Source organism: Protomyctophum bolini, assembly GCF_963924005.1.
Source record: "Protomyctophum bolini genome assembly, chromosome: 10".
NCBI classification, from domain to species: domain Eukaryota; kingdom Metazoa; phylum Chordata; class Actinopteri; order Myctophiformes; family Myctophidae; genus Protomyctophum; species Protomyctophum bolini.
This window is the reverse complement of record NC_137871.1, coordinates 8,041,697-8,057,467: the sequence shown is the minus strand read 5'-3', so window position 1 is coordinate 8,057,467 and position 15,771 is coordinate 8,041,697. Positions and strand designations below refer to the sequence as shown.

General features: G+C 45.4%; 1 protein-coding gene across 1 annotated transcript in view; it reads right to left on the bottom strand.

Annotated features, from left to right (window-relative positions):
- The window catches only part of LOC308323109 (teneurin-3), a 223,061-nt gene continuing 207,290 nt past the window's right edge, over positions 1-15,771 (bottom strand). The window contains 5 exon segments of the mRNA XM_080774726.1: positions 1-2,102; positions 3,729-3,859; positions 5,713-7,324; positions 11,505-11,801; positions 13,663-13,898. Coding sequence (XP_080630852.1) covers positions 1,347-2,102; positions 3,729-3,859; positions 5,713-7,324; positions 11,505-11,801; positions 13,663-13,898 — 3,032 coding nt within the window. The 3' untranslated portion in view covers positions 1-1,346.

The following is a 15,771-nucleotide window of genomic DNA, read 5'->3' as shown; positions in this document are numbered from 1 at the left end:
TGTTATTTCTTCACTGAAAACATTTCTCATTTCTCAAAATGTAAATAAAAATGCAACAAACTGAAACATTTTCATCTATGAGTGCATTGAACATTCAAACACAAGCTATGGAAATACCTACAGTATTAGGAAATATGGATGGAGTCTTTATCTGGATACATGGAAACCTTTATGTTTATGTGAAATGGGTTCATAAAATATTTGTGTTGATGAAATATTCATTGGACAGGAAGCCAGGTCATAAGGCACCATGCCCAATAAACATTAAATCTAGTGGAAACAATAGTTCACTGCTTGTTATAGATACACCTTGTATTCACCAGTCACTACATGTACAGATTTCTGCTAATTAGATAAGCATTTTGCACCAAATGTAAAAAAATAATTATAATATAGGCCTATATATTAAAAAAAAGCTGTAATGTAACACGCTGCATGTCTCAAAAATGAAAAAAATTGATTCGATTTTATTTGTAATGTATAAACACAACATAAATTACTGTTAATATGACCAGTACGGACAATTATTCAATTTCAGTAAAAAAAAAGAAAAAACATAAAACTCTTGCATAATTTACAAAACATGGTGTCCCTGCACAATCCAAGACACAGCTGTGCCTATTGTTTTGTCAACCTATCCTTATTGTCCTTTGATCCGAGATGGATATTGGGTCTTTAATCATGGGATTAAATGGAACATTAACATTTTTTATATATATATATTTATATATATTTTTATTTTTTTAAAGTAGAGCTAGAATAGAATAAGACATTTTGTTGTTTTACAGTGCTGATTTCTGGTTTACATAGTGGTCGTTTGGTGAGAATATCTCTAAAATTTGAGGTCATTAAAAAAAAAAAAGTGCACACAGCTAGCTATGCGAGCCTTGTTATATCATTGTTCCAGAGAAGTGCTGCAGATATGCATATTGTAAACATTTCCTGTCCTCTTTAAATACTCTCTGTGGAGAAAAAAAACTTCCCCAAATCAAAAGAGAGCAATAAACAAACACCTAAAATAGTTCACCCCTAAACACACAAGCATTCTTCTGATTCACTTCACGGAATCCACAGTCCAAAAGGTTTTGTGCTACAGAGGAGCTAACCTGTAATTGCCATGTTAAGGCTTGTGTGTAGTTATACATTTACTCTGTAGTCCCAGGGTCACAATGCACAGCATTGCTTTTGACCTTGATTTTTTTCATCATCTTTGTAACAAAAACACATCGACAGCTCTGTGTACAACCTCTAACCTCAGAGGTCTGCTGTTCATTCAGACATCAGTGTTCCTCTACCCAAGAAGTCTCTTTGGCAAAAACAAAAAGAAAGAAAGAAACTCTGTTTTGTTACCTTTTGCCAATTTCGTTTTGCCGCAGGAAATGAATGTTATTGGCACTGTCAGCCAGCTCAGGGTACTGCTCAATGGAGAGCACAAAATAGCCGTCATACCCCAGCACCTTCCCACTGCTGAGGAGCTGCCTCTTCTCCCCCTCTGTCCACGGTCGAATCCCCTCTTCGCCGTCGCGCACCCGCTGCTGCTCCCGCGACCAGGCGCTCGCGAGCGCCCTCTGGCGGGCCAGCTCCACCACGCGGGCCTTCTCCTCGTCCACGGTGGAGCCGTAGCGCACATGCAGCGCCAGGGCGCCCCTGCGGACTTCCACGTCGGCGAAGCGCCGCGTCCGTCCGTCCATGACGGTGGTGGACTGGGACACGCTGACGTTGACGCCGTTCTCCAGGGTCTTGTGTCCGCTGGTCAGGCGCAGCGCGGCCAGGTCTCCGTCCGGGAGCCCCGGCTTGACGAAGTAGTGCGTGTCGTGGCCCTCGATGGTGAAGTGCAGGTCCTCCAGGTAGAAGGCGTTGTCGAGGACGGTGGCCACCTTGACGCAGTCCTCGCCGGCCACGTTGAGCGCGTGCGTGCGGACGCCGCCCTTGTAGACGGCGAACATGACGGCGCGGCCGATGGGCGACGCCGCCGCGGAGAACCAGAGCCACGGCTTCTCTCCCCGACGGCCTCGACGGCTCAAGTGGACCTCCGGCAGGCGCTCGAATGACAGGAGAGAGCGTGCTTGTCTGCCGACTTCCTGCTGGACCCCAGAGATGGACTGTGGGAGGGGAGTGCAGTGAAACGTTAACCCATTCTGAACGGGAACCCATGTTGGTGTTAGCATCATGTTATGCTTTAGCTATTGAAAAATAGCAGATCTACAAGCTCATAGCGCGCCACCGAGTGGCGCGCTACGAGCTTGTAGGTCTGCTATTTTTGAAAAATCGAAGAACGACTGACATTTTTAGAATCTGATCTCAGGTCAGAATGGGTTCATCAGACCAGTGTGTGTCCGGTGGAAACCTCGTATGAATCTGATCTCAGGTCAGAATGGGTTAATGCCTGAACATGACACTATACCGGACGCTCCAGAGCATTTAGGAGCACAGGAATGCTCCGCTTCAAATTGTTTCTCATCTCCCCTTCAAGATAATGGTGTTTTCAAGCTTAGTTCTTTCTGCACACAAAAGATAGATAAATCCCCATTTGAAGATTTTAGGACTATTAACTAATGTGAGCTTGCTAGGCCCATTAAACAATTCCACAGGGTTGAATCTGAATAATAATTAATCAAACTTTTTTCTTTATTGTAAACTTCCAGAGACGACAAACCAGCAGAGCGTCGGCAGAGTTCTACCACAATTGTCTTCTTACTTACTTTTCTTTTTCATTAATTGCCCTTAACTTCTTTCTTTATTTCTGTGTTTTTTGTATTTGTCTTTTTTATTTTCTTTGTATTAAATATGTATTACCTGTTCTTGATTCCCTCATAAAGGATAGGCCTATAGATAAACGAATGAAATGAATATAGTTTTTTCTTAGCTTAGGCCTATTCCCTTTTTTTTCTATTTTTGTATAGCTGAAGGGTTAATTTTGTTCTGTATTTTGTTTTGTATACTGTATGCACAAAAAAGAGAGTTGAAAAGTCTGTTATCAACAGTGACATAAACATGTGAAAAAAATGTGAAAAGAAAGCGTATAACAAGGAATTGTACATGTTTCTGACTCAATAAAGTAAAAAAATATGTAACACATAGAAATCTCTGTGCCAGTGTCAGGCTACATACCTTTTTCATTGTGTGTGTGTGTGTGTGTGTGTGTGTGTGTGTGTGTGTGTGTGTGTGTGTGTGTGTGTGTGTGTGTGTGTGTGTGAATTCAAATCATTAGTACAAATGTCGATAATCCCTCTCTGAACGACTACAATAACCCTATGGATACTTAGCACGCAGAAACTGTGGAAATTCAGAGACAAACTAAGCACTATGCCAGCATTGTATGCACTATGCAGTGCACGTACAGACTCATAGTATATATGTTGATTTGCGAGAGTGTCTATTAAACACAAAAAGTGTGTTTAGTAAAAATGATATGAAGGACATTGGTCTTATTGTGGCTTGTTATAGTGCTGTAGTCATTAGCCAGACACATTTTGGGTAGAGGTCCGTTGCCAATCAGGATGGAATGTGAAATAAATCTTACAGATCGGTCTGTTGCAGAAGCCGTTTGTTGCAGAAAAAATATTTTTGGGGGGATAAATCCCCTGAATTACTTCACATTGCAGGGGTGACGTGACATTGTAATTGGCTAGCAAAAATAGTGGGAGGGGCCTATGTAAGCGATTGCGGCAAGCCACACTTTTCCAGTTCAACATGCTACACAAAACTAAAATATTCAGAAGACCAACCGGCAGATCATCCCAGAGCTGGCTCTTCCCCAGTTCGTACGATGGCATGCTCAGGTCAAACTTTGGCACCGGGAAGCCAGGGATGGTGTTGTGAAGATGAAAGCCAAAGGTTACCAGCCAGGTGTTTACATCTGGGGGGAGAGAGAGAATACATTGGAGCCTGATTATGTACTTTGGAAGTCAATGTGGTCAGCTACATACGGCAGAGTATACTGCAGTGCAGACACACACACACACACACACACACACACACACACACACACACACACACACACACACACACACACACACACACACACACACACACACACACACACACACACACACATATGTACAGTGCGCATGCGTCGTTAAAATGTTTTCTGCGCGGTAGATCAAAGGCATGCGAGGCGCATTTGCGCACCAATAGCTGAGACAGTTATGTAGACAAATCTTACAGGCATTCGAAAGGAACTCAAATGTGATGTTAACGTCCTGTAAGTAGTCTTAGAAATAAAACTAGTGTTGACTAATCATTACATGTGGCTCTTATTTTGAAGAGGAAGTCACAGTGCACAGGAAGTCCGTTTCAGTTGTAAATAAGCTACTATGACACTTTCCCAAAGTTACGTGGGATAGTGGTAGTCGCTAAACCACGAGACCATAATTGTTTACAATATGAAAACCATGCATCTTGAACAACACTGGGATTACTAAAACATAGAACCTGCAGCAGTAGGTGAGTAATTACTTGTATCTGTGTTGGACGTTTGTTTTGGTTTCAGTGGTTGAGCCATTGTGGCAGAGTAGAAACGTCCGTATTCACACCAACTTGCATGTACAGGTGCTCCTTTGAGAACTAGCCCAAAATAATAATAATTGTACAGCCCTGTGTGTGTATATGTGTGTATATATATGTATATATGTGTGTGTGTGTGTGTGTGTGTGTGTGTGTGTGTGTGTGTGTGTGTGTGTGTGTGTGTGTGTGTGTGTGTGTGTGTGTGTGTGTGTGTATATATATATATATATGTGGAGAGACAGCATGATTGAGATGTTAACAGGTTATACTATGCCAAAAATAAATATATTTTGTACACCTTTGAACACCACAAATTTAGAGGTTATTGGAGAAATCCAGCATAACTAAATAATAGGATAATTCAGAAAATAACAATATCAATGAAAGTAAACAATCCTAATCATTAAGTGTCATGCTCAATCGCTCAATCCCAGACCGGTAACACTCGGTTAAAACTGTTGCAATATAATTGGCTGATGAGGGTCTATATCACTCCAGAGAAACTAAATAAATTTAGTGCAGATATTCCAGATACTTGTATTAGATGTGGGGGGGACAAAGGTACACTTTTCCATTGTCTGTGGGCATGTCCAAGAGTGAAAGAATTCTGGGAAGAAGTGAGGAGGGAGATTCAGAAGATATTGTCGATAGATATTGAGCTTGACCCAAAACTGTTTCTATTGGGTCTTTGCCCACCTGGCCATAAGATTCAGAGTAGCGAACAAAGATTTCTGGATTTATGTTTACTACAAGCCAAAAGGGCTATAGCCTTATCGTGGAAAAAGATAGGCAAACCCAGTATTGCTCAGTGGTTTAGGGAGTTGTCATTGTGTCTTCCTCTGGAAAGAATCACGTATGCTTTAAAGAATAAACAGAAGATGTTTGATAGGATGTGGGGAAAGTTTATTCAGTATATTACGGTTAATGACTTTGAAAAATTGTTTGATCTTGTTCTCTGCAGCTGTCTGTTTTTGGTCTTGTTTGTTGTTTGACTCTGTTATTGTTGCCATTCGAGTGCCATTTTTATTATTATTATGTACGTACTGTATGTTGTTGTTTTGTTTTGTTTGTTTTTCATTTTGGGTAATTGTATTGTCTGTATTGTGTATTGTTTTGTTTGTTGTATTGTCTGTTTGTCAAAAAAAAAATGCAATAAATATATTGTTAAAAATAAATAAAAGTGTCATGCTCAATCTACTTTCTTACCGGCAACATACTCTCTGACTTCATGCACTTTGCTGATGGGGTTGTTGTTCCTGAACATGTACAGGTTCAACGGTGCTGGCTCATTCGCTATTCTCTTCCACGTGCTGACGTCTGGAACAGTCCACCTGCCGGGCATAATGTCATAGTCCCTCTCCCCAAAATGTATCAGTTTAGTCAGAGGGTCATACAGCCCTCCGTGAAATCCCAGCACCAGCTGGAAGTCCGGGTTCGAGTCAAAGTAGACCTCCCCGTAGGCTGTGTGCTGCACCTGTTTGACCAGCAGGCCGTTGCTGGTGAAAACAGCCACCGGCGTGCCCGTGTTGTCGCAGGCGATGTAGAACTCTTCTCCGCTGCTGATCTCCATGGCGAACAAGTGGCCCTGCAGGTCGTAGTAGAGGGACGTGATCTCCGAACTGGAGTGGTTGTAGACGTGCGTGATCCTGGCCGGGTAGCTCAGGTCGGCGTAGAAGTACTGGAGGTGCTGGCCCAGGCTGGTCTTGGTGGAGACTCTGCGGCCCAGGCCGTCGTAGCGATACTGAACGGTCCACCCGTTGCCCTTGCTGTACACCCTCACCAGCAGACCCTTGGAGTTGTACTCGAAGATCTCCGCGCCGCGCTGCCGGAGGAACCCGTCTTCGTCCATGCGGTACTGGACGTCCCCGAGGCGCGTGATGCGGTCCCGCAGGTCGTAGCGCAGCGGCAGCAGCCGCGCGCTGTTCCCCGGGTTCAGGAGGTGGAGGTTGCCGTTGAGGTCGTAGGTGTAGCGCCACGTCACCTTGTCGTTGAGGTAGACCGTCTGCAGCTGGCCGTCGACGTCGTACTCGTAGCCGTACTTGGTGGTGTTGGCGAACGGGCCGATCTTGATCTCCCGCCGGGTGACACGCCCGACGTCGTCGTACTGGAACGTGATCCAGTACATGAGGGAGCGGAAGATCTCGTACTGGATCTCCTTGATGCGTCCGTGGGCGTCAAAGTGCTTGGTGTACGTCATGACGGCGGTGGAGATGATCTGGTTGATGTCGTAGTAGATGACGCCGAACTTGCCGAACTGCTCCACCTTCCCGGAGATGTCGTCGAACTGGTAGAGGTCGATGGGCAGCGGCGTCTCGTTGATCACGCCCTGCACGCTGGTGACGCGCAGGCTGCCGTCGTAGGTGTAGTCGAAGCGCGCGTTCACCATGCCGTCCTCGCTGAAGCGGAAGATCTGCCGGTCGACCAGCGGCCCGACCTGCCGGTAGCGGATGGAGCAGACGAAGCCCTCGCTCTGCAGGTTGACCGTCTTCAGCACGCCGGCCGTCTCGTCGTAGGCGAAGCTGACGCGCGTGGAGTCGTACAGGATCTCCGAGAGCTTGTTCTGCCGGCGGTACCTGTAGAGGACGCGGCGGCCCGTGCCGAGGTGGGACACGCGCAGCAGGAGGCCGTCCTCGCTGTAGTCCACCGCCACGGAGGCGTTGCTCTCCGGAGGCCGGTACAGGTTCCGGTAGTAGCCCACCGAGCGGAGGGTCTGCATGGTGTAGCGCGCCACGCTGGGCATGGTGACGGCGGACAGGCGGTCCAGAGAGTCAAAGTCAAAGATGTACTGACGCTGGCTGTGCAGCAGCAGGACCATGGACTAGAGAGAGAGAGAGAGAGAGAGAGACAGAGACAGAGACAGAGACAGAGACAGAGACAGAGACAGAGACAGAGACAGAGACAGAGACAGAAACAGAGAGACAGAAGAGGTCAATGACAATAGTTCATAAGTTTGGGCACTGTAAATTAGTAATTGCTAATACAAGCTCCCAACTTGTGACCTTGTAGATGGCTATACAGTTATCTTGGGCAATGTTTATTAAAAGCAATATGTTTTTTTCATAATAGATGAAATATATGAACTGTTCCACCCCTAATTAAATAGTACATTTTCTGTTGTGACACTTACAGTGTACAAAAAAAAGAAAAAAAAAGAAAGTGGAACAATTATTTATATTTAGAGCATGAAAATGTTATCCATTTAAAGTACAAAAAATTCAGTACATTGAGTAAAATAATTCAGGGAAGGTTCAACATAGACGTACATACAGCAAAAAAAGAGTCTAGTCACTAGAACACACACACACACACACACACACACACACACACACACACACACACACACACACAGTCACACACACACACACACACACACACACACACACACACACACACACACACACACACACACACACACACACACACACACACACACACACACACACAGATCGAACAAACAGCCGTGTTTATTTTTAACTAAACCCCCATCCAGACTTTATTTGATTAATTCATATGCACTTTGGATTAGAGTAGGGCTTTCCAGAGCCTTGCCACCCTGGCTGTTGAAATGTCAAGTTCAGTTCAGTCATGCGTTGTGTCAGTGAGGTTCCTCTCGGTCCCTGAGCTCTCTGAGCTCCCCGTGTCACGGCGCTGACACGACCTCGCCTCGGTCACGCAACCAGGACGAGTGGCCCGAGAGTGGCTGAGGGGGGAAAAGGAAAAGAGCCCAGACACTCCGAATTAAACAGCGGAGCATCTTCTCGCATGCTAATCTCTGCTGTTCTGTTTAAAAAAAAAAAATTAAATGGATCAATGCCGTTTGGGAGCAGCGAGAGAGAGAGAGGGGGGCGAGAGAGAGAGAGAGAGAGAGAGAGAGAGAGAGAGAGAGAGAGAGAGAGAGAGAGAGAGAGTTGAGCTTGACATCTGGAGCGATGGAAGTATCACATCAATCTTTAAAAATGTAAATACATGTGACCCAAACAATTACCGAGGCATAACGTGTCAGACAGACAGACAGACAGACAGACAGACAGAGAGACCTTCTTTTCTCTCTGTTTTTGGCTCCATATATACCTTACAGTGTCATCTTATAACTGTAATCATTCTTGAGAGAATGAACAATTGAAATGTGTTTGGTGCTAAAATGTGGGTGCTAAAATTTGTATTGTCTACCATTAAAGCAGAGAGAAGACATGGAGGGAGAGAAGGGGAGAGAGAGAGAGAGAGAGAGAGAGAGAGAGAGAGAGAGAGAGTTGAGCCTCCAGCTTGACATCTGGAGCGATGGTATCACATCAATCTTTAAAAATGTAAATACATTTGACCCAAACAATTACAGAGGCATAACGTGTCAGCAACAACCTGAGGAAGTTATTCTGAAGCATCCTAAACAGAGTACAGTAGTGAACTTTGTATACTGTAGCTATGGTATAATAGCTATACCACCCACACCTTCATAAATCAACATCATTTTCTCTTGTTTTGTAGATTTCATAAAAGTACTCGACTCATTTTGCTGTTCCTGAAATTAATTGCAAACTATGTAGGGGGGTAACGGATACAAATACAAATAAATGTGCTATGAAAATTGAGGCTGCAGTCTCAGCCCATGCTGTTTTTCTCAATAGTTTAAACACAATTACTGAAACACAACTGCACGCACTCAAAACTGCACGGACAAACCCCAAAACACTTTCACCATCAATAAGTTCAAAGTCCCTCAAAATAATTTAAACTCATTTAAACAAGTCCACATGGGCATACACTCCCAACAAAGAACTCTGCTAAGCTGAACTCTGTGCCAATTTCCCCCTAATTAGGATATATAAAAAAACGCTCTACAAAGCAAATGATCCCAACTCCCACCATTACAAAACTCTCCACTTCCAAGAGAAGAACATAGAGCGAGTCCCCTCAGCCAGCTGGTCCTCAGGCTCACAGCACAGCCTCCACACTCAATCTGCTCCAACCACATTATAGCTCAAGAAACAGAAAATTACATTAACTATTGGCCCTCTACCACAAAAGCTCAAAGCTAAGTTCAACGCTATTTGGCTTAGTACACGGTAGCAGTACTTTCTGAGCACCAAGCCTGATCCAAAACTATACTGTACTTTTCCAGAGAGCGGCTGACAAAGACATGGTTGCATAAAACGTGATTTACACTTTGTCGTGCCGTACGTACACTGGCATTGTGTGCTGAAAATAGCGGATCTACAAGCTCACAGTGCATTTGCATGTTGTGAGCTTGGTATTTTTCAACACGCGGACACGTTCATGCGACGTCGTAAGAAAATCAGTCTTCAGTGCAAAAACTCTGACAGCGCAGTGCAGCGTGAAGTGCTGCCCACAGCACACCAACAGTAAGCGTCACACTGGCTGCCACACACACACACACACACACACACACACACACATGCTGCAGGGATGAACAGCACTGAGAACACACACACGCCGTGGGACATTTGTTCTGTCCGAGGCATCTTGATTCCTCAGCTGATTGAATAACCGCAATCTCCAGAGCTGTGGCTCATCAGTCTGTCCCCGTCTATTGTTGTCTCGACAACAACGGGTTGGGACTATAGTCCGCAGGTTTTGGAATCTGCTGTGGGGGCAACAAGCAGAACGGCACGTGTTTCGACTACAAAAACCTTACCTCGGCGTAATCGTCACACCGAGGAAGGCTTTGTAACTGAAATATTCTATAATAAAATAAGAAGCACCTGAATGGACGGAACAATGAGTGCCGGCTACCATTTCTTATGTACTTTTGGAGCCGCGTGCACCCGGCAAATACTTTTCATGCGTTTTTTTGTTGCTATATGCATTACAGCAATACTGTATATTGCTTTTTCTGTGGCGGTGATTATCCCTGGAAATGGGTCGCCAGGCACTGCAGAACGCAGACAGGCGCTGGTGCGGGTCGACTACCACAGCTGATGTTGGGGCTGTGCATAGGCTAGTCTGTCTACAGAAGATAGGTGGAGACAGAGCAACGTTAGAACAATGGAGACATTAGAACAATGTTTTTTAAATGTAAACTCCAGACTGGCTGACCATGCCCTTTAGACAATTTAGAAAAAAAATCTCTCTCTCTCTCTCTCATTCATACCAATAAAACATACTGAATTGAGCTGAATTAAATTGAATTTTGGGAGACAGAGAGTCAGAGAGAGAGAGAGAGAGAGGGAGAGAGAGAGAGAGAGAGAGAGAGAGAGAGATCTGTTGTCTGGGTACATGTTCACATGGCGGGATCCGTCCTGGTCAAAATTGGAACACACAGCGGAGGCACACCTGAGTGAACTTTACAGCGAGGTTTCCACCGCGTACACCAGCATTCCACCGGCAATCTATTTCCTGTTGGTGTTGGGAACTGTTCAGAGTCAGCAGGTGCTGAACCAGAGCAGACGAACAACCGGATTTAAAAACCCACTATCACAGTGGATGGTGGGGTGCTTACGCCACCATATATAATACATTAGTTTCTAGCAAGGCAGGATTTGCAACTCCAGCTACCAAGGTTTCTTCACTGAAAATCAAAGTTCAAGGTTCATTCACACACAAATCAATATTAACTTAATAGATTATAAAGAAGATGCAACATGGAGCCAAATTTCCCATCAACGTGACATGAAAGTAAAAAAAAAACTTGTGCCAATTTTCATCAAAGCAAACCGAGCATCGGCCAATGTGTGGGGAAAATATTGCTTCAATCGTTTCCCACCATTCAAGCAACACAATATTATTATTTGTATTGCTTTCGGTGTGACTGCACCTCAACCACTCGGACTCCAGCATCCCTATTCTGGGGGGAACATTAGCCAAAGACAGTCGGTCTACAAGTCCACAGCGCTTTAGCAACATGCAGCATTGTGATCTTGGAAGAACCTAGAGAGACTTTTTTTTGTGCGTTCATATAGATTTTTTGGCGAACAATAGTGTGTGGTGTGGTCATTAGAGAAGTGGGAAAACAATTTGACGGACTTTTACAACTTTTCCCTCACCTTCTCCAGGTAGGTGTAGCTCCACGTCTTCCCGTCGGCGAACACCCGGGACACCAGCCGCCCCTGGGTGTCGTACTCCACCCTCTCCGTGGTGGGACCCCTCTGCAGGGCGCTTATCTGCCCGGCGCTGTTGTGGCTCACGTTGACGGGCAGCAGCTTGCTGCTGGGGACCCACAGCACCGGGTGACCGGCCGCGTCGTAGATGATCTTCAGCAGGAACTTCCTGTGGTCGTCGTAGATCTTCTCCGTGCGGAGAGTCCGGTCGTAGTCGACGGAGAGGATGTTCCGACCGTTCACCTGGATCAATAATTGAAGGTTGATAATCAGTTCAAATTGGCGGTTGTCCGGTTTATTACAAGAAGTACATTGGAGGGAGGTTATGAGTGTAGTAGCAGCAGTGGAAGTTGCTTTATGCACTTTACATTGTTCATTTTACTCGTGTTTAATATCATGTATATTGTCTGCATTTCTTTTGTTCCATTCTTCTAAATGGGAGCATCTATTTTATGCCGTCAGACTATTGGGACCAAAAAGAAAGTCTCAATGATTAAACTTCGCACGCCCAAGGCTACAGAGCACTTGAATACATTATAGTTACGAATAAAAAAAAGAACAATTTGAATCAGGGATACATTTGAAGAGGTTCACGTATTCTTTCTGTGGCGGTGTTTTAAAATTCTTTGAGCACTTACTGCCCTGTGGAAGTCACAGTGAGAGATTAACAGCCCCTATTGCTGGCTTCATTAGACACTGGCAATCGCTCAGGTGCGCTTAAATCACAACCCGACACCCCAACCACCCCCCCCCCCCCTTAAATTTACTGGAGGCGAAAATTGCTGTGAGGCAAAGTAACTACCCCAGTTAAGTTCATAAAGCAAACCATCAATCGAACCGACAGTTTCTGGGGAGGGGCTATACGATGTGAAGTAATATACAGTGCAGGAGATATTGATATCCCCATTATATGCAAGTTTAAATGTTTATATGACCCATAAAAGCCCAGGGGAAGACAGGGGTATAGAAAGGACAGGTTTAACACGGCACTATTCTTCACATCGAAAAGGCAGCAGGCTTTTGGTGGACTTTACAGTACCATGGATCCATGCAGTTTTAATGTGGTTGGCAGACAGCAACGTTATAGTCTCTTGGGCTTTTTACCAAACCCGTTTCTATAGTGGCTCTACTTGGGGAGAGTCAGAAGGGGGGGGGGGGGGGGGGGCGGGGGGGGGGTTCAGTGTCCCATAACCTGATTTGATTGTTCAGCAACTGGCAGGCTTGAACCTTCATGTGCGTTTACCGTTCAAATCTCCGGCCGAGCCAATCAAATTAATCAACAGGAAACACATACAGTACGTCGTAGGCCTATATGCCCCGTTCCGAAAACACCTGGACTGCAGTTAGTCGATTAAGGGAATCGAGAGGGGCAGAGGCTGCCGAAACTCTCTAGCGGGGGTTGAACTGAAAGTGGCACCATAAGATGGCCCGTAAACTATAGCTGAGCCTCGCCCTAAATGCTGAACCACCATTCAGCCAATAAATGCTCCCCGAAAATAGCATACCCACAAGCTCACAGTGCGTCGCATCTGCGCTCACGTCGTGAGCTTGGTTATTGATCACTTTCCATGTCACATGCGGGAAAAAACAACAACAAAAATAAAATCACACCCGTGTGAACTGAGTGGTGCAACCCCCCCCCCCCCCTCTCTTTCTCTCTCTCTCTCTCTCTCTCATTAGCAGGCAACAGTGCACCACTATCCCTCTCTCTGTTTCTGGCACAACAGCGCCCCTACTGGTGGTCATTATACTGGTGCTCATTAACGTCACATAGGTGAACAACAAGCAAGGTACTGTACGAGGTGGCAGGAGAAGAGGGAGACAAAAGAAAAGATGGGAAGATAACATCGGAGAATGGACACACTTGAAACTCAGTGAGGCAATGAGAGCTGCCGAGGACAGAGAGGGATGGAGAGAGCTGGTCAACAGATCGTCTGTGGTGCCCCAACGACCCTCCGGGGTTACGGGATAGGTGAAGGTGAAGGTGAACATATAGGTGAACATATAGGTGAACACGGGAACACGGACATTGCTGTTCCTTGGAGTGGTTGCACCACTCAGAAACGAACAAACAAACAAACCAAAGAAACATAATATATCTCACTCTCAGCTTGCGACCGAACACGATGACCTTCCCTCTGGCCTGCTCCTTGCGGAAACGCCACTCCACCAGGTTCTGTCCGCCGTCTCCCGGCAGGCTCATGTTGCGCCTGGCCACGGTGGGGTTGGCGGCTCCCGCCAGGATGTGAGGTTCCGTCTGGTAGTGGGTGTCCATCCCGTTGGCGTACGTGATCCTCAGAGAGTTGTCCACGCCCACCTGATAGCTGCTTCTACACTGGTCTGCAGGAGACGGAAGGGATGAAGCAGACGGGGCAATTAATAAAGACACAGCAGAACGGGTAATTATGTGGAGGAATCTGTTATTAACGATCCCGGGGGGGATAATTGTGCTAAATGACTTTGAAGGCACTTGTTTCACATTAGAGTGTTTTCAGATCAAAAAGGACCGAACTGCAGTGTCTATAGAAGGGGAAATGGGCCATCTGGGTGTAAGCCCTGCAGAAAACCATCTAGTCATCCAGCCAGCGGTGGAAAGTACATTTACTCCAGTACTTTTACTTGAGTATTTCCATACAGGGCTGCTTCGATGCCTCTCGGCGCCCAATGCGAGATTTAGTAGATGTCGCACGGGATGCGCAGTTGCGCACGCACGCTGCTTGTGCGGACCACTCGTTGAAAACCACTGAAGAACGGAAAGAGTGTGTGAAGGTGTGTGTGTGTTAGTATCAGCAGGATCAGAGAATGACAAGAGAATCGTCTTGAAAATAAAAGTGGTTACAGTATAGGCCTACTGTTTTACTTTCTCTCAATGAATGAAAACAACAGCCACAGCTTGGCGCAGCACAGTGGTCTCTGGATCTTTGGATGTTTTTGGCACGGTTTAGGACAGTCATGTTCTCGTGGGAGGATTTAATCAAATAAAACTTATATGAGATTAGAATATAATGAAACGATAAGAATTTGCTTGATGTATTGAAAAGGTGCCACCATGCTTTAATTGGTATAGTCTCATGATCCTTCCCCGCCAGGGGAGGATTTATAATCAAATAAAACGTATGAGAAAATAAAAAAGCGATAATGATTTGCTTCGACATCTGAAACATGCATTGAAAAGGTGCCAGGCATGATGCCACAATGCTTTTTTGGTAGTTACACTAGAACAGTCGCACAAAAAAAGTGCTGTGTTTATTTAGTTTGGGCTGTTAAAAAAAGATTGTTTTGACCCAAAAACGAGATAAATCCAGGCAGTGAGGCTGTTATTTACCTACAACAGGCTTTCCACCTTGCGCTCAGAGGAGCTTTTTTGCGGGGGGGTTGCCTGTTAATCAAGTGTGTCACAATATCCACCACTTAAAGCAGGCAGCTAGTGCAGCAGATGAAACATTGTTGTTGTGAACAGGGGTGCAAAGTGTATTTATTATTGTTTATTTGTTCAATGGGGAGGGACACCTGGGCTAACCTGACTCTGCCAGATGGGGGCGGTATTGGGTAACCATGTTCCCCAAGACAGCATCCATCTGAGATCGCTCAGGGGGTTGAGCTAACACCGAACCGCTCCGGTTCGAACCAATCAGCGTGAGCTAAGGGCGGGACATGTGTGAAACCGGATGGGACGCTATATAGACACGTCAATATGATTGGTTGTGTTTGCACGCCCACACAGTGATAGACAGACGGTCCCATCCAATCATCTACCAAGTATCTTGAAAAAAAAAGGAACAGCCCCATCATCGAATTGGCTCCCGAGATCCCAGATCCCAATAAGCTGTGAAACAAACTTGTGTAGCAAGCTTCTTGGATCTGGCAGCGTCAGGTTACACCTGGGCACCCACCAGAAATTTTATTTCATCTTTTTTTTTTTTAGGGCTACACAGCACCCCTACCAACCTGGCGCCCTAGGTGGAGAACTGTCCCGCCTGTATCAAAGGCCGGGCCTGTTTCCATACTTCTACTCCACTAGATCCCCCTGTATTAATTTCAGTCATTTCTTTGTATATTTAAGTCCTCACTATGTCACTTTTTTAATGGATACATTTTTAATTTAAGCAGGAAATGAATCAGGTAAGCAGGTACGGTAGAAGAGGGACGGGGTAGAAGAGGGAAGTTTTCTACTTATTCACTGTATGTTCCAATGGTCAATGTCAAAAACACA